The sequence below is a fragment of the Coregonus clupeaformis genome, unplaced genomic scaffold (genome assembly GCF_020615455.1).
Source record: "Coregonus clupeaformis isolate EN_2021a unplaced genomic scaffold, ASM2061545v1 scaf0306, whole genome shotgun sequence".
Lineage (NCBI taxonomy): Eukaryota > Metazoa > Chordata > Actinopteri > Salmoniformes > Salmonidae > Coregonus > Coregonus clupeaformis.
In genome coordinates this window covers 288,463-307,403 of record NW_025533761.1, presented here as the reverse complement: position 1 = coordinate 307,403, position 18,941 = coordinate 288,463, and the positions used below count along the sequence as shown (strand labels likewise).

The following is an 18,941-nucleotide window of genomic DNA, read 5'->3' as shown; positions in this document are numbered from 1 at the left end:
AGAGAAAACAACCATTTAGCAGCCTCCTTGCCCCGTACGGTGTGGTCGAAAACCTTCCTCATCTCAGTGGTGAAGGCAACGTAAGAGTTGCAAACGTCCGACTGACTCTCCCAGACCGCTGATCCCCAAGAACGAGCGGAACCGCTAGTAGAGTTGATAAGGTAGGCAATACGGGATCTTTGAGGCGTAGGTGAGTGGCTATTGTTCAAACACTAACGAGCGTCGAGTCAAAAAATCACCACAGGTTCCCATGTTCCCGTCATAGCGCTCTGGAGCAGGAACAAAAGGCTCTCTGATCTGGGCTGGAGGAGCAGGAAAAACAGGCAGAGCGGGAGAAGGAGCAGTTTGTATGCCATGAACGAGGGGTGCAGTATTAACTTGGGTAGTAAGGGCAGACACTTGATTGGTGAGTAATTGAACCGGATTAAGCAGCATCTGACTGTTCTCAGAAATAGTCTTAAACAAAGTATCATGTTGGCCAAGTAAAATGCCCTGATTGGCTATGGCAGTCCGAATTTGAGTGAACTCTGGGGTGGTATCTGAGCTACTGTCTGCTGGGTTCATGTTAGGTCAGATCATACTGTCACGATTTAAACTGAATATGAACCCAAATGCAGACAACTACACCGAGCCAGAGAAGGTTTAACAGGTTTATTTCAAAGTTAAATTGTCCAGGTTTCCAAAAAGAGGGGAAGAGCAAGTCCAGGTCTACAGGGAGGGTAACAGATCCAGGGTTCTGAGCAGGAGTGGTACCGTAACGTCCTAGTGTCCGTGGTGAGTCCAAATGTGAGGTCCAGTAGTGGAAAGCAGGATGGTGGTGGCAGGAGTGAAGCGGAGGCAGGAGTCAGGTTCCAATAATCTGTGGCACAGGAGAAATATAAATAGAACAGGCCAAAAACACAAAGAGCGAAAACAAGCAGGTTGAGTCAGCAGCGAGACTAACATGGTCGTCTTGACTATGATCTGACGATGAGTGGCAAGTTTGACCGGGTCTTTAAGGCTGAGGTGATTATGGTGAATGAGCTGCAGCTGGAACCCTGACTCCCGCACACCAGACTTCACTCCTGCAATTAAGAACAGACAGAGGGGAGGGGGAGAGCAGAGAGAGAGAGCTACCTAGCAGCAGTAGGCCTAACAGACGGTGCCACGTTGAAAGTCACTGAGCTCTTCAGTAAGGCCATTCTACTGCCAGTGTTTGTCTATGGAGATTGCATGGCTGTGTGCTCGTTTTTATACACCTGTCAGCAACAGGTGTGGCTAAATTAGCTTTAAAATTTCAGACTTGATTTACACTAATGAAAAATGTAATAACCCCTTGATTATAATCCACAAAATAATTCACATCCTGTTGCTGCATGATTATTTTGTTGTTAAATTTGACCTTGATGTCTGCTTCTATGATTATTGAAGTTATCCTCATTGCTACTCTATTACAAAAAAAATTGTGACTGACCGATGATCAACAATTTTATACCACTGATCTATGTGACAACTTTCTTAAATTACAGATGACTAGTGCTGCTTCAGTCACAGGGTTTAGAACTAGATTACATCACAAGAGGGTGTTGATTGTCATGATATTTCCAATATATGAATGTTGCATATTGTGCTTACTATAGCTCAGTTATGAGGAGTGTGTGAGTGTGTGTACATGCGTACAAGCCTGTGTGCGCGCATGCCTGCATGCATGTGTGTCAAGATTCTGGTGATGTAAAGCTGTTTTAAAAAATTGCTGCAAACACTGGAGTATAACTTTTTATTTGCACGTTGAATGACTGTTAATGAAACAAACATACAAGTTAGCATCCGTGTAATATACTCAGCATATAGGAAAATGAAAGTTTTAGACACCGTTTGCATTACTGACAAGTCTTTCATTACATAGTGTAACTCCATGTATTTGGACAGAAGATACCTTGAAATAATAATTTGTGCCAATCCACGATCAGTCATTATTACAGTTTGTTTACATTATGTTTCATATTTTATTCCAAATGAGTTAACAAGGATATTTCAACAAAGGATATAGCTACACTGAAGGTCAAAGGTGGGGAGACAAGGTGAAGTAAGCCCTGTTTATACCTTGTTCTAACTTGCGTCCTTTGTCCTGATCTTGTCCACATTCTGATTGTGCCAACATTTTTTGACAGGTGTAGACAATCAAAATACACATTGTGATCTGATTGTGTTCTCATTGTGTCTGTCTACAAGTGTAGAGAGATCTGGACAGAGAAACCATTTAAATAATAATTATTCCGCCCTCCAAAATCATGGCTGATTACATCAATATGTGTCTTACAGTAAATACATAAATAAATATTATTTTGAAAGAATAGCAGTGAAATAATTTGCATAAAGGAAGGGACCAGGAACTCTGGTCACAATGCAGACACAGTGGATGGATAACAGACTCATTTTAATACCATGTGTAGACACACTTCTGGAAATGTGGGCACAATCAGAATGTAGACAAGATCAGGACAAAGGACTCATGTTAGCACCAGGTATAAACAGGGCTATAGACAGTCAAAATGGTGGTGGATCTGATAGCAGGAGCATAACTTTGCTGCCAAAAGCAAAACAAGGCAGCAACACAATTTTCTGCCTTCCCCTTGCCCTGTCAAGACACAAACCTGCATTCTTAAGTATTTTCACCTTGGCTTCACTGAGATTATTGTCCTCCCAGAGTTTCCCACAGTCAATTTTCTAGACTGCACTGCAGTAAATGTTACACAGTGTGATGTAAAGCCATTGCAGCGTACAGCTCCCCATGCCTCCACTGAGTAGGCCTACAGCACAGGTGTCAAACCCATTCCACGGAGGGCCGAGTGTCTGCGGTTTTTCGCTCCTCCCTTGTACTTGATTGATGAATTAAGGTCACTAATTAGTAAAGAACTCCCCACAACTTGTTGTCTAGGGCTTCATTGAAAGGAAAAACCAGAAACCTGCAGACACTTGGCCCTCCATGGAATGAGTTTGACACCCCTGGCCTACAGGGCACAATGATGGCAGAGCATCACAGTCATACAGCTAAATCCTCACAGGGTGTGATAGGTGTTGTGACGGGTTCACTAATCTGTAAAATACTGTGACTTCTCTCATTATGAGGAATTAAGCATTAAAAAGAATTTGAGATATTACTGATCCAAATAAAAAGACAAAGAAAGAAGGTGCAAGGAGAGAGAGAGAGAGAGAGAGAGAGAGAGAGAGAGAGAGAGAGAGAGAGAGAGAGAGAGAGAGAGAGAGAGAGAGAGAGAGAGAGAGAGAGAGAGAGAGAGACAGGGGAGAACGAAGGAGATTGAGGGAATAAGGGACTGTAAAGAGAGAGCTAGAAAGAAAGAGAGTGAAGGAGGGTGAGAGAGTGAGCGAGTGAGAGAAAAAGAGGAGGAAGAGAGGATGGAGCGGTTAGTGACAGCGGAGGCATGGGGGTTTGCCCACCTGTGTCTCGTCCTTCTGGTCAAAAGCCTAGCCAAGCCAGAAGCGAGCAGTAGCCACCCCACTGCCATGTCCTGCTCTGAACCCCATCACCACTTACATTATTCTAAACAGTACACCTGGGCTCTGCAGTCTCCACACACACACAGTGTATCACCAACAACATACAGGAGCTTTAACCTGTGAGGCTATTCACTATAGAAAATTGTTGCTGTCAAGATATAAAGTACCGTCCTTTTATACAATATATTCTTGAAATTAGGCAAATGATAGAGAACAAAAATACATGAAGGGCTTGATTCAATCCGTATCGCTCGAGTTATAATATAATATGATAATATGCCATTTAGCAGACGCTTTTATCCAAAGCGACTTACAGTCATGTGTGCATACATTTTTACGTATGGGTGATCCCGGGGATCGAACCCACTACCCTGGCGTTACAAGCGCCATGCTCTACCAATTGAGCTACAGAGGACCACAATTCAGAGTTCAGCGCTATAGCGCGATTGAAATTTAAAGGTAATGTTCCCAAGTTCGCGGAGACTGCATTCACGGTAATCGCTGCATTTGTCAGCTCAATCGGAAATTACCTTCACATTTCAAGTGCGCTATAGCGCAGAACTTCGGTGATTCAGATTGAATCGAGCCCTAAAAGATGAGCATGTCAGCAAAGGCCAAAATAGTACAACATACTGTATGAACCTTTTGGAAACCACTCAGCAAAACATTACCCTTTACAAATCTTCATGTCAAAACCATTTTTCACAATAATATCAGTGACTTTCAAAGAACATCTTCTGGCACTACAAGCTGCTAACTAGCATGTGTTATTACCTGGTTATTACAGTATTAAGACTAACCTGCTGCAGTGATATTTCAGTAATTCGCTTACACTGTGGTGAATGCTTTTTTAATGCCACAGTATGAGACGTTGTCATATTTCTTGTGATCACGTATCCATGTAATGATGTTGTGGTTGTTTATTACATTCATCTTTTCAGTCTGAATTAGTTCAAAAAATTGACTAAAAATAAAAAATCTTGCAGTGAAATCACATTTGTCTTTACAACAAAGCATCAATTTGTTTGAAACCTTGATGGTTTTCATGTTAGATACATAGCTTGTCATCAAACATGGTAATGCCACTAAACGACAACAGTTAGGCCCCAAAACATTATATAATTTTTTCAACAAGTATTTCATGGGTAGAAATGTCTAGCTGTCCTATTTGGTCCTTCCTTTAGAGAAACTGCAACAGAGAGTCGGTTGCATGAGGTTTTCTCATTTTAAGAGAGAGAAAAAAATTCTCACTATCAATATAAGAAATACTTCTGTTTCCTTAGTACATTTGATTTGATGATATTTATGTTTAATTCAGACATGCGATGAATTGAAGTACAATAATGGCAAGGGGAGGATTTTGAAGTCTGACAATTCTTTTTTTTGGGTGCATTTGCATGTATCCTCCCGTCGCCTAAACTTCATACAACATGGCCAGACAATAATTCATAACAGCCTTGAATGTGTGATCATGGTCATATTTTGATTAACAAACAACTTTTTTATTTTCATTACTCTTAACCTAATACTGAGACTGAGTGTCTCTATAATTCTGTACAGGTGTGGGTTATATATGTGTATGTTTATCTGTATGCATGTTTGTTACTTTGATTCGATCCTGTAGTTGAACCTTAACCACTGTAAAGTCCACTGTACAAGTCCCACCAGGAATGTTGTTCATTTTTTGTTGGTATTATTCACAAGAGAAAGTATGGCATGAGGAAAAGCCACTCACTCGGCAAGAAGTCCCCCTCTTCCCCTCCTCCACCTCCCCCTATACACACAGGTATAACTATATGCATTAGGTGGTGTGAGGAGCTAGTATTCACTGAGGTTGTGCCACTTTGAGATCTGCCGACGGGGGTTTTCGCAGACCTCCCGCCAGTGGGCGGAGCCAGAGGGACAGGGGCTGTCCAGGCCGAGGGGCAGACGCCCCACCACCTCGTTCTTAGTGGTACGGTCAAAGTCGACCACCACAAACTCTACGGAGATCTCAGGGAGCAGCTCGGGGGGCACGTCGTAGATGAAGGACTCGTTGAAGACAGGGTTGAGCGTGCACTTCTTCACGTGTGTCTTTTTCTTGGCAATGCGCTTGCGTCCGTAGAACACATTGACCTTCACATATGGGTCTAAGGGAGAGAAGGACATTTTGGAATATTGTCATATGTAAAGGGAACATCTACACAAGCTCCGCCTTTTTGAATTGTCCACAGGCACACATGCACACACAGACACACAGACAAACACAGTGGTTGAACTCACTTCCAGACAGGCCAGAGATGTCCATCTTGGGCAGGTGTTTGGCCTTCAGCACCACCACACTGAGGCGGTGGGAGACCGGCTGGTAGGAAAGAGACACCAACAGCTCCCCACGGCTCTCACACTGCAGGAAGAGACAGACACATAGAGGATTGAACTATTGATTCATTCAAAGGGAACAATAATCAAACCCACCTACTGAGCCTTTAAGATACAATGCAACAATCAAACAGCCATAATCGTATAGTCATAGATTAAAAGAGTTATGGGGCACCAACTGCCCCAGACAATACAACTCAGCAGTCTTTGGAATTATCTGTTTGCCAACCATGTTCTACATGAACAATTATAAACTTGGTGGTTCAAGCCCTGAATGATGATTGGCTGTATGACAAAAAATATATTTTTACTGCTCTAATTACATTGGTAACCAGTTTATAATGCCTAAGAACAGCCCTTAGCCATGGTATATTGGCCATATACCACACCCACTCTGGCCTTATTCCTTAAATATACCATACATATCTGTGTGTGGAAACAGACTAGTGTGATTATTTTATTGTTTCTGTGAAAAACATCACAACGCATACAGTATTGCGGTTTGTATAATCTAGGTGTTCTGCATAGTAAGAGCAATGAATCAGATAAACTGTGAAAAAATCTGTCATGCATGGCCTTTACACTGTATATCCATATAAATGTAAATCAGATAATGGTACTGTATATATCAATACAGATGACAGTAGGTAGATATGATGTATGATGCTACAGACCAGCACACACACACTTTCTCATATTCCCTGACTTGCAATTGATTTAATATTATTCCAACCCATCACTAAAAGGGCATTTTCTAATCTAATGATTATAAAATGTGGATTTGCTGAGAAACATCCATAGGTGAGTGTCCTGGTGATTTGTATGCTTATGATGGATGTTTCAATAAGCAAGACGATGACATTGTTTTGAAGATATTGACATTGCTTTGATGAAGATTGTTTGACCGAAAGCTTAGCCACAATGAACAGAAATTTGCCCTGATACCACTACAGTAAGCTGAAGTTCTCTTCTCATTCTAGTGTAGTTTTAATATTCCTGCAACTTAGTATCCTAGTCAGGTATGTGGTTGATTCCCATGCATGGTGTATGGACCTCCCACATGCTACTGCAAAACCTTGCCCTCCACAATGAGTACTGAGGAACACTACCTTTTTTTACGATCAGACATTTTCTTTCAATGAGGAAGTAATAACCCCTGCAATGCATCCATAAAAAAACATATCCATCCCTTCTTATATTGAACAGCAGATGGGTTGTACACAATGACCACACAGTGATGACTAATACCACAGGTACATGTGGGACAAAATACAAAACAAATTCTTGGTGAGTCAGAGTTGGGTACACACTCACATGCATACACGTGTGGCTGTGATGATAATGGGAACCTGATGGATGGCTGGCTGCATTGAGAGATTACATGGAGGCTTTGTTTCCTCAGGCTACTCAGTCTGGCTGCAGTTAAGACTTGAATGGGGACCCAATCAATAGAGACACATTGACCTTCCTGTCAGACAATCCCCTCTGTGTACTGCACTGCGCTCATGCCCGTGTGTGTGTGTGTGTGTGTGTGTGTGTGTGTGTGTGTGAGCCAGCCCCTACTTCCAATAATAATTGTTATGTTGGAATTGTCTGTTCATGCTTTGAAACATGTATAGGTCACCCCCCCTTCCTCACCTGCATGTTCCGCTTGCTGATCTGCTGGGTGATGTGCACCCGCCCCGTGCTGGGCTCCAACTCTGTCAGCGGCACCACCACCTCCCCTATGACATCATCGCGGGCAAAGCGGTCGAAGCTAAGCACCAGGAAGTGCAGCGTGAGCTCGGGCAGCGAGCTGTAGGCCACGCCATAGAACGTGAACGTCTCGTCAAACACCGGCTCCAGCGTCTTCCTCAGGACCCTGGTCTTCACCCGGTGCTTCTTCTCAGGGAGGATGGTCATCTTCACGTAGGGGTCGGAGCTGTTCCCCTGTTCATCTACTGCAGGCAGGCCATGGGCTCCAACGATGGTCACCACCAAGGCCTTCTTGGGGAAGTTGTAGTCTACAGCCAGGCTGAGGGAGCCCAGGCTGGCTTCAGGCTCTGATTCTGGGTCGGAGGATGCGGGGGTGAAAGGTGAAACGGTCTTGCTGCTGTTCTCGCTACTGGTAGCTGAGCTATCCAGGCAGCAGTAGTCGGCCCTGACGGGCAATGCCTGCTCCATCCTGGGCTGACCAGCAGGGGGCACCAGGTGGCTCATCTGGAGATGGGTAGGAGCATCCAGGATGTTGTTCTCAGCATCCACCAGGACCATCCCGCGGCCGCCACCCCTCTCTCTGTCACTCTCCCCTTGCCACCCAGCGCGCCTGGCCACCCGTACTATCCTCTTGCTGCTGCTGAGGGACTCTGGGTAGATACTGATGCCCTTCAGCATGTGGATGAACTTGTAGGGCGGGTCTTCAGCCGAGTCACAGTACTGGTCGCCATGGAGCTTGTAGCGGCCCGTCACCAGGAGGTGGCGACGCTGGCAGAAGGACCACAGGAGAACCAGGATCACCACAGCAACCACCAGAGCCGCCGCACCGATAAATCCGGCCAGCACCGGTGACATGTCTAAAAGAGAGGGGAACATAGAACGAGTTAACGCCTTTGCACAGTCTAGACTGGGATGTGTTCGCAATGTCTGGTCTAGGAAATATTTATCTTGGAAATACAGTTTCATCATAAGGAGGGTGTTTCTAAAGCTGGGGGAAATGTTTACTCAGGAAAACATCAACAATAAAAGACTGGAGTCTCTAAATGAAGTAGATAGTCAAACTGTCGATTGCATTTAGTTTTGCCAGGAACTGGAACTGACTCAGATTTTTTAAAATGCAACTCTTTAAGCTGCACCAAGTGATGCAGTACTGAACATCAAATAGGATATAATGTAACTGCCCTCCAGTGGCTCATTATTATCAGGTAGGCTAAATACTGTAAGTCGTGTGACCACACCACCCAGGGTGAATGACTCCACTCCACTGTGACTCAACACTGTGACTGTGGCATACAGCAGTGGTGACTTCACTACAGCGTCACAGAGCACGAGGCAAGGAGTGAGCGAGAAAGACATGAGCAATATGGACGTCATTCAACCAGGTGTCAACAGGCTGCTTAAATGTCAGCCCCCCACACCACACACACAGACACACACACATGCACTGCATGCAAGTGCAACTATGGAGGGTAAAAAAGAGCATGAGGAACAGTCAGTGCAAACACACACAGTCAGGCTACACACACACACACACACACACACACACAGTGACTGTGACACAGTCCACCTCTTTCTTAAAGTCATTAGTCATTTGCCTCCCTTAATTGATCCCAGTGACGGTGTGCTTTATCTAGCCGACAGATCTAGGTGACTGTATGTGTGACTGTGTGTGTGAGCCCCCACCCACTAATTTGCTGCTGCTGGTGAGTAAGAGATTGTGACTGTGTGCTGTGCGCCCATGGGAAGGCTGATTGTGCTGATCCCAGCTATAATGGGACCCAGTGGACAGAGCCTGCTGCAGCCGGGCGGGCGAGCACCCTTTGTTTGGTCAAGCCCTTGAAAAGAGACACATTGTTGCCTTTCTGGCCCCCCCCCACCCCAGGGAACATTTCCCTAGCTGCACTGGCCTTCTGAGCATGTCATCATACTCCAATTGGTACACTTGTCAGTCTATACAGTGAATGGGCATGAGCATGCACATATGTGACACACCCACACAGGCACACATGCATGCACACACACACATACACACACACACACATGCATACTCTCTTTCCCCCTCTTTACCTCAGCTTTCTAACTATATTTATATTACGTCTGTTTTTCTCTCTCTCTCCCGTCTCCATTTTCATCTGTCTTTGTCTGTCTCTCCTCTCCCTCCTTCAACTCTCTGTCTTTCAAAAAAATACTGTGCCCTTCCTTCCTGTTGTTGTTCATTGGCATTCTGGGTAGGGATACCAGGATGATGATGTCAGATTTTGGAAGGAGCTTAATGCCAGCTAAGCCCGTTGCCCTGGAAACATACCCCAGAGGGATGGCAGTAGTGAGCTCTCAAATCTAGCGTTTCAGTGGCTCCAGGCATTGTCCACAAAATGTGTTAAGTAAAAGCATAAATTGAGTGTGCTGATTAACAGAACCAAAAATACACCCTACAATTTTTATTTAATTAGACACAATGCCAATCTCCTCAGTTAAGTTTTTTTTCTGTGGGTTCCATCTGTTAGCCTGCATAACCCATTTCAGATCCTTCATCAAGAAAAAGAGCTCAGGTTGATTTGCAAGGAACTATGCAATTATATCTAACCATAGATTACAGATCAGACCACACTACTATATTGGTAGTAACCACTGCGAAATTCATAGACAGAGCTATGCATGCAAAGATTGACAGACATTTTGATTGTTCTTTTCAAAACTCAAATTACAATAAATAGATACATAATTGACTAAAATTGCTTTAATTATTATTGCTTTTAATTATATACTATATACCAGTGTAGCAGTTGTACTAAACTCCTAAAGTAAAAAGGTTCTTAAATAATCAGTGTGCATCATTAATTAAAATGACAATTGAACAGGTAAAGAGATACAGTGGGGGAAAAAAGTATTTAGTCAGCCACCAATTGTGCAAGTTCTCCCACTTACAAAGATGAGAGAGGCCTGTAATTTTCATCATAGGTACAGTGGGGAAAAAAAGTATTTAGTCAGCCACCAATTGTGCAAGTTCTCCCACTTAAAAAGATGAGAGAGGCCTGTAATTTTCATCATAGGTGCACGTCAACTATGACAGACAAATTGAGGAAAAAAAATCCAGAAAATCACATTGTAGGATTTTTAAGGAATTTATTAGCAAATTATGGTGGAAAATAAGTATTTGGTCACCTACAAACAAGCAAGATTTGTAGCTCTCACAGACCTGTAACTTCTTCTTTAAGAGGCTCCTCTGTCATCCATTGGTTACCTGTATTAATGGCACCTGTTTGAACTTGTTATCAGTATAAAAGACACCTGTCCACAACCTCAAACAGTCACACTCCAAACTCCACTATGGCCAAGACCAAAGAGCTGTCAAAGGACACCAGAAACAAAATAGTAGACCTGCACCAGGCTGGGAAGACTGAATCTGCAATAGGTAAGCATCTTGGTTTGAAGAAATCAACTGTGGGAGCAATTAGTAGGAAATGGAAGACATACAAGACCACTGATAATCTCCCTCGATCTGGGGCTCCACGCAAGATCTCACCCCGTGGGGTCAAAATGATCACAAGAACGGTGAGCAAAAATCCCAGAACCACACGGGGGGACCTAGTGAATGACCTGCAGAGAGCTGCGACCAAAGTAACAAAGCCTACCATCAGTAACACACTATGCCGCCAGGGACTCAAATCCTGCAGTGCTAGACGTGTCCCCCTGCTTAAGACAGTACATGTCCAGGCCCGTCTGAAGTTTGCTAGAGTGCATTTGGATGATCCAGAAGAGGATTGGGAGAATGTCATATGGTCAGATGAAACCAAAATATAACTTTTTGGTAAAAACTCAACTCGTCGTGTTTGAAGGACAAAGAATGCTGAGTTGCATCCAAAGAACACCATACCTACTATGAAGCATGGGGGTGGAAACATCATGCTTTGGGGCTGTTTTTCTGCAAAGGGACCTGGACGACTGATCCGTGTAAAGGAAAGAATGAATGGGGCCATGTATCGTGAGATTTTGAGTGAAAACCTCCTTCCATCAGTAAGGGCATTGAAGATGAAACGTGGCTGGGTCTTTCAGCATGACAATGATCCCAAACACACGCCCGGGCAACAAAGGAGTGGCTTCGTAAGAAGCATTTCAAGGTCCTGGAGTGGCCTAGCCAGTCTCCAGATCTCAACCCCATAGAAAATCTTTGAAGGGAGTTTAAAGTCTGTGTTGCCCAGCGACAGCCCCAAAACATCACTGCTCTAGAGGAGATCTGCATGGAGGAATGGGCCAAAATACCAGCAACAGTGTGTGAAAACCTTGTGAAGACTTACAGAAAACGTTTGACCTGTGTCATTGCCAACAAAGGGTATATAACAAAGTATTGAGAAACTTTTGTTATTGACCAAATACTTATTTTCCACCATCATTTGCAAATAAATTCATTAAAAATCCTTCAATGTGATTTTCTGCATTTTTTTTCCTCATTTTGTCTGTCATAGTTGACGTGTACCTATGATGAAAATTACAGGCCTCTCTCATCTTTTTAAGTGGGATAACTTGCACAATTGGTGGCTGACTAAATACTTTTTTTCCCCACTGTACACGTCAACTATGACAGACAAAATAAGATTTTTTTTTCCAGAAAATCACATTGTAGGATTTTTAATGAATTTATTTGCAAATGATGGTGGAAAATAAGTATTTGGTCAATAACAAAAGTTTCTCAATACTTTGTTATATACCCTTTGTTGGCAATGACACAGGTTTTCTGTAAGTCTTCACAAGGTTTTCACACACTGTTGCTGGTATTTTGGCCCATGCAGATCTCCTCTAGAGCAGTGATGTTTTGGGGCTGTCGCTGGGCAACACAGACTTTCAACTCCCTCCAAAGATTTTCTATGGGGTTGAGATCTGGAGACTGGCTAGGCCACTCCAGGACCTTGAAATGCTTCTTACGAAGCCACTCCTTCGTTGCCCGGGCGGTGTGTTTGGGATCATTGTCATGCTGAAAGACCCAGCCACGTTTCATCTTCAATGCCCTTGCTGATGGAAGGAGGTTTTCACTCAAAATCTCACGATACATGGCCCCATTCATTCTTTCCCTTTACACGGATCAGTCGTCCTGGTCCCTTTGCAGAAAAACAGCCCCAAAGCATGATGTTTCCACCCCCATGCTTCACAGTAGGTATGGTGTTCTTTGGATGCAACTCAGCATTCTTTGTCCTCCAAACACGACGAGTTGAGTTTTTACCAAAAAGTTATATTTTGGTTTCATCTGACCATATGACATTCTCCCAATCCTCTTCTGGATCATCCAAATGCACTCTAGCAAACTTCAGACGGGCCTGGACATGTACTGGCTTAAGCAGGGGGACACGTCTGGCACTGCAGGATTTGAGTCCCTGGCGGCGTAGTGTGTTACTGATGGTAGGCTTTGTTACTTTGGTCCCAGCTCTCTGCAGGTCATTCACTAGGTCCCCCCGTGTGGTTCTGGGATTTTTGCTCACCGTTCTTGTGATCATTTTGATCCCACGGGGTGAGATCTTGCGTGGAGCCCCAGATCGAGGGAGATTATCAGTGGTCTTGTATGTCTTCCATTTCCTAATAATTGCTCCCACAGTTGATTTCTTCAAACCAAGCTGCTTACCTATTGCAGATTCAGTCTTCCCAGCCTGGTGCAGGTCTACAATTTTGTTTCTGGTGTCCTTTGACAGCTCTTTGGTCTTGGCCATAGTGGAGTTTGGAGTGTGACTGTTTGAGGTTGTGGACAGGTGTCTTTATACTGATAACAAGTTCAAACAGGTGCCATTAATACAGGTAACGAGTGGAGGACAGAGGAGCCTCTTAAAGAAGAAGTTACTGGTCTGTGAGAGCCAGAAATCTTGCTTGTTTGTAGGTGACCAAATACTTATTTTCCACCATAATTTGCAAATAAATTCATTAAAAATCCTACAATGTGATTTTCTGGATTTTTTTTCTCAATTTGTCTGTCATAGTTGACGTGTACCTATGATGAAAATTACAGGCCTCTCTCATCTTTTTAAGTGGGAGAACTTGCACAATTGGTGGCTGACTAAATACTTTTTTTCCCCACTGTATGCTTAGATAACTTATGCAGAATAATAGACATACAGTGCCTTCGGAAAGTATTCAGACCCCTTGACTTTTTCCAGATTTTGTTAGGTTACAGCCTTATTCTAAAATTGATTAAATGTGTGTGTTTTTTTACCACTCATCAATCTATACACAATACCCCATAACGACAAATCAAAAACAGTTTTTTAGAAATGTTTGTTAATTTATTAAAAACTGAAAACTGAAAAATCATAATTACATAAGTATTCAGACCCTTTACTTTGTTGATGCACTTTTGGCAGCGATTACAGCCTCGAGTCTTCTTGTGTAAGACGCTACAAGCTTGGCACACCTCTATTTGGGGAGTTTCTCCCATTCTTCTCTGCAGATCCTCTCAAGCTATGTCAGGTTGGATGGGGTGTGATGCTGCACAGCTATTTTCAGGTCTCTCCAGAGATGTTCGATCGGGTTCAAGTCCGGGCTCTAGCTGGGCCCCTCAAGGACTTTCAGAGACTTGTCCCGAAGCCACTCCTGCGTTGTCTTGGCTGTGTGCTTAGGGTCGTTTTCCTGTTGGAAGGTTAACCTTCACCCCAGTCTGAGGTCCTGAGCACTCTGGAGCAGGTTTTCATCAAGGAGCTCTCTGTGCTTTGCTCCGTTCATCTTTGCCTCGATCCTGACTAGTCTCCCAGTCCCTGCCGCTGAAAAACATCCCCACAGCATGATGCTGCCACAACCATGCTTCACCGTAGGGATGGTGCCAGGTTTCCTCCAGACGTGACTCTTGGCATTCAGACCAAAGAGTTCAATCTTGGTTTCATCAGACCAGAGAATCTTGTTTCTCATAGTCTGAGAGTCTTTAGGTGCCTTTTGGCAAACTCCAAGCGGGCTGTCATGTGCCTTTTACTGAGGAGTGGCTTCCGTCTGGCCACTCTACCATAAAGGCTTAATTGGTGGAGTGCTGCAGAGATGGTTGTCCTTCTGGAAGGTTCTCCCATCTCCACAGAGGAACTCTAGAGCTCTGTCAGAGTGACCATCAGGTTCTTGGTCACCTCCCTGACCAAGGTCCTTCTTCCCCGATTGCACCCACAGTTTGGCCGGGCGGCCAGCTCTAGGAAGAGTCTTAGTGGTTCCAAACTTCTTCCATTTAAGAATATTGGAGGCCACTGTGTTCTTCGGGACCTTCAATGCTGCAGGAATGTTTTGGTACTCTTCCCCAGATCTGTGCCTCGACACAATCCTGTCTCGGAGCTCAACTGACAATTCCTTTGACCTCAAGGCTTGGTGTTTGCTCTGACATGCACTGTCAACTGTGGGACCTTATATAGTCAGGTGTGAGCCTTTCCAAATCTTGCCCAATCAATTGAATTTACCACAGGTGGACTCCAATCAAATTTCGAGTCTCGTAGCAAAGGGTCTGAATACTTATGTAAATAAGGTATTTTGGGTTTTTGGGTTTAATAAATGTTCTAACATTTCTAAAAACCTGTTTTCGCTTTGTCATTATGGGGTATCGTGTGTAGATTGCTGAGGAAATTGTTTTATTTCATCCATTTTAGAATATGGCTGTAACGTAACAACATTTGGAAAAAGTCAAAGGGTCTGAATACTTTCCGAAGGCACTGTAGTTTTTACATAGAATTAGGGATAATGATTATGGCTCTAGGATTGCAGGAAAAAGCTGTTTCAGGTGTTTGAAGAATGCAAAATTCTCCTACTTCTGACTATCTGCCTGTCTGTTTTCCTGCCTGGCACCGGTTGGTACAGCATAAACCCCATCATCCACCAGCCTGGGAAACAGTGCTGAGTGACCATGGAGCACTGAGAGGCAATCTGTCTGCATTGGCAACGTGTCTTATTGTATGCTGCCTGTGAACACAAGATTCAGTTGATTTGCAGAACTCCGATTGTGATGTGGACCAGATGTGTCTTAATCCTGATGAGTGACCCAGATTAGATGATGGTTGGGAAATCACTGGCTGTAATCTGGGTTTCTGGAGTCTGTTGGGTTGAATTGCAGATATCCAACTCCAGTACTCTCTTGTTTCTTTGCTGCTATGAAATGTTCTGCTGCATCCAGCAGGCTCAGGGCCAATATTATGTTTGCAATAACATATCTCTAACACTCAAGCCTTGATTGCACAACTGTTTATCTTGAGCCTGTTTGAGACGAAAGGCCAACTGCTTGTTGTAATGAGGTCTTCAAGCAGTTCAATGTCTAGATGCTCTTGATGGTTTAATATTAAATCAACCAAGAAATGTGAGAGTGCATTTATTAACAAAAGCCTCCTATTCTGCATGGCAAATAATCAACTCCAATAGGTTACAGGCCCATTTCTGACACAGTGTTAATATGCTCATCGGTTTATATTTTCTTGGTTTTCAGGGTTTAGAACAATCCGTTTTGTTTCTGCTCTTGGGTTGTCCTATTCTATTCTTCTGATGATATAATATCCATAGCCCTCCCCATGCCCCATCACCTATTCATGTCACTTGCTGAGAGGGTCCGGTACTGTTTGGGTCACCAACACCCCCTGCCTTCAGAGCACTACACTTCATATTATGGCAATGTGGCATTAAACTACTGTTCAGGGATCTTAATTTAAAGCTCGTCTGATCAAATTAAAATGTGTCCATTTGGCCAAGGTCCTAGTTCCGGGATGCTTGCTTTAACAAAAACAAAGGAGCGGGGGCTGGCGATGCTTATGCGGGAATAGACATCACGTCATCCCTATCCACCCCATCCTACGCGCACATTGAAGACCATGGGGAGAAGTGACAATGTTGCGAATGGTATTCAATATTTTTGGATAGAATAGGCCTACAATTGAATGGCCTCGATATTATGTTGTTGGACCAAATTATTCACTGAATAAAAACAAATAATTGTATAACAGTAAATACTGTAATAATAGGCTCCCACTGGGCACACACTGGTTGAACCAACGTTGTTTCCACGTCATTTCAACGAAATTAAGTTGAACCAACATGGAATAGACGTTGAATTGACTGACGTCTGTGCCTAGTGATGATCCTATCTCTGTTGAATAGGCCTGTGTAATCAGTTTCGTTCAATTTCCAAATGACATTCGATGCTATTTACATTAACATAGGCCATGGAAATTAATAAATGTCCAGTTGACATTTGGCAATCGTTGACTATAGTAATACACGTAATCATGCTATTAGGGTGTGTTCAATCTCATATGGCTTTATTTCTAAAAAGAATGGGCATTATTTTAACATTTTGCGCAATGTCAATATAAGACATCATATAACATCTGACGACACAATAAACAAAATGCCAAATAAATCAGAAAAAGGCCTGCTACTTACCATATGCAGGTCGTAATTCTGTAATCTCAGCCATTTTGGAAAGCGCAGGACGCTTTACTGGCCGCCCAGATAAAAAGGGAAAATTAAAGAATATAAAGATGGTTTGTCCCTATTTTATATCCATAAAGAATGAATAACGATACATCAACGAAATATTCCAGTAAATGAGCTCACAGGTTAATAAATAATGCTCGTCTTCCTCTTTTCATACGGTCTATTCGCTGTCTCTACACCAAACTCAATGATGCTATTATTATATCTCGGACACGGAGGCTGCGTGGGGCTCGAGACTGGTACTCGCGGACTCCCTGGAGGGTTTAGTCCCGCCCCCGTGTGGCGTCAGAATGTCATTGTTTCATGTATGATACTGTGTATGTATGTAAATGACCAATTGCTGGTGGATGGGGAGCACGCCTTCGTTCAGTTAGTTGCTTGGCAACATTACACAATAGGACTAAGAACCAAACAGTTTAATTCTTAGTAAACTTTGGAATAGTTATAACCTACACACAGCATTTGGAAAGCAATTAATTTTACATAAAAAAAAAACAATAAAACAACCATTATAAGCCTATGTTCAAGACTAATGCAAAAATAGCAGATTTTGGTCAATTCTAACTCATACATCATATTGATCTCTAACAAAGAGACAGAAACAAGCTGACTACTGACAGCTGAAAGTATACTGTAAAAAACAATGATTGCTGCTAATATTATGATTTACAAGAATAGTATGCCTGCACTGCAATTGTAGGCACAGGGAAAATACATAACAAATAATTTAATATTATACAAATTTGCCCATCGTCGACCCTCACATGATTATCATTAGGAGCTTGAAGAGAAGCAGAGGCCCTCATGTGTGCTTTATAAGTGTCCCAAATTAGACATAAATAAACATATAAAACAATAAAAAATTTTACAAACTATATTCTGGATATATCATTTGGTGAAGTGAACCAGTCACAGGCCCTACATCAACATGGATGGACTGCAAATGCACGTAGTACCCAGAAGGTTCACTAGGTGTCCTACCAGACACATGTAATACAACCAATTAACTCATACTCTACGTACAGCATGAGGCTATTACATTTACATTTACATTTTAGTCATTTAGCAGACGCTCTTATCCAGAGCGACCAGAGCGCCTGTGACTGGTTCACTTCACCAAATGATATATCCAGAATGTATGTATAATTAGGCCTAGGGTTAAGTGCCTTGCTTAAGGGCACATCGACAGACTTTTCACCTAGTCGGCTCGGGGATTAGAACCAGCGACCTTTCGGTTACTGGCACAAAGCTCTTACCCACTAAACTACCTGCCGCCCTATTGGTGTTCTCACATTACTAACACACAATCTTTAGTTGCAGTAGATACATCACTTTGGCTGACAAGAGGAGCATTAAAGCAGGAAACGTACTGAGAAAACCAACAAATTAAGGCCGTTTTTATCTGTGGGGTTTGTAGTCTTTTGTATTTCAAAATTAAGGCACCAAATTAATTAATAAACTTCATTAACTTGTCTTTAATTAGGCCTAGCGGGACTTTAGTTAAGGGCGTATCTTGGCATACATCAACACAAATACAAGCTTTGGTTGAACAACGGCAGGACACAAAACGAAGAGGCACATACAGCAAAGGTTTTTTGGCCATAAAAAAGCAGTGAAAAATCGTTCCCTTTCTGACAACTTTGGTCTGTTTATCTGAATGAAAAAAACGTTACAAATACTGTGTAGAACCTTGCATCAATAAATATCATCAATGAGATTCTTGATATTCCATTTGTTGTTTTTGGTAACTATACTGAACACAAATATAAACGCAACATGCAACCATTTCAAAGATTTTGCTGAGCTACAGTTCATATAAGGAAATCAGTCAATTGAAATAAATTCATTAGGCCCTAATCTATGGATATCACATGACTGGGCAGGGGTGCAGCCATGGGTGAGCCTGGGAGGACATAGGCCCACCCCCTTAGGAGCCAGACCCAACCAATGGGAAGCCAGGCCCA

At 43.0% G+C, this 18,941-nt stretch overlaps 1 protein-coding gene across 1 annotated transcript; it reads right to left on the bottom strand.

Moving 5' to 3' along the window:
* Window positions 1-3,849: 3,849 nt before the first annotated feature.
* Window positions 3,850-18,803, bottom strand: LOC121572435 (synaptotagmin-11-like). The gene is made up of 4 exons (XM_041884508.1): window positions 16,924-18,803; window positions 7,495-8,408; window positions 5,761-5,881; window positions 3,850-5,627 (listed from the first exon to the last, which is right to left on the bottom strand). The coding sequence occupies exons 1-4, from the start codon at window positions 16,955-16,957 to the stop codon at window positions 5,317-5,319; spliced, it is 1,380 nt and encodes a 459-aa protein (XP_041740442.1). The 5' UTR covers window positions 16,958-18,803; the 3' UTR covers window positions 3,850-5,316.
* Between the last annotated feature and the right edge of the window lie 138 nt (window positions 18,804-18,941).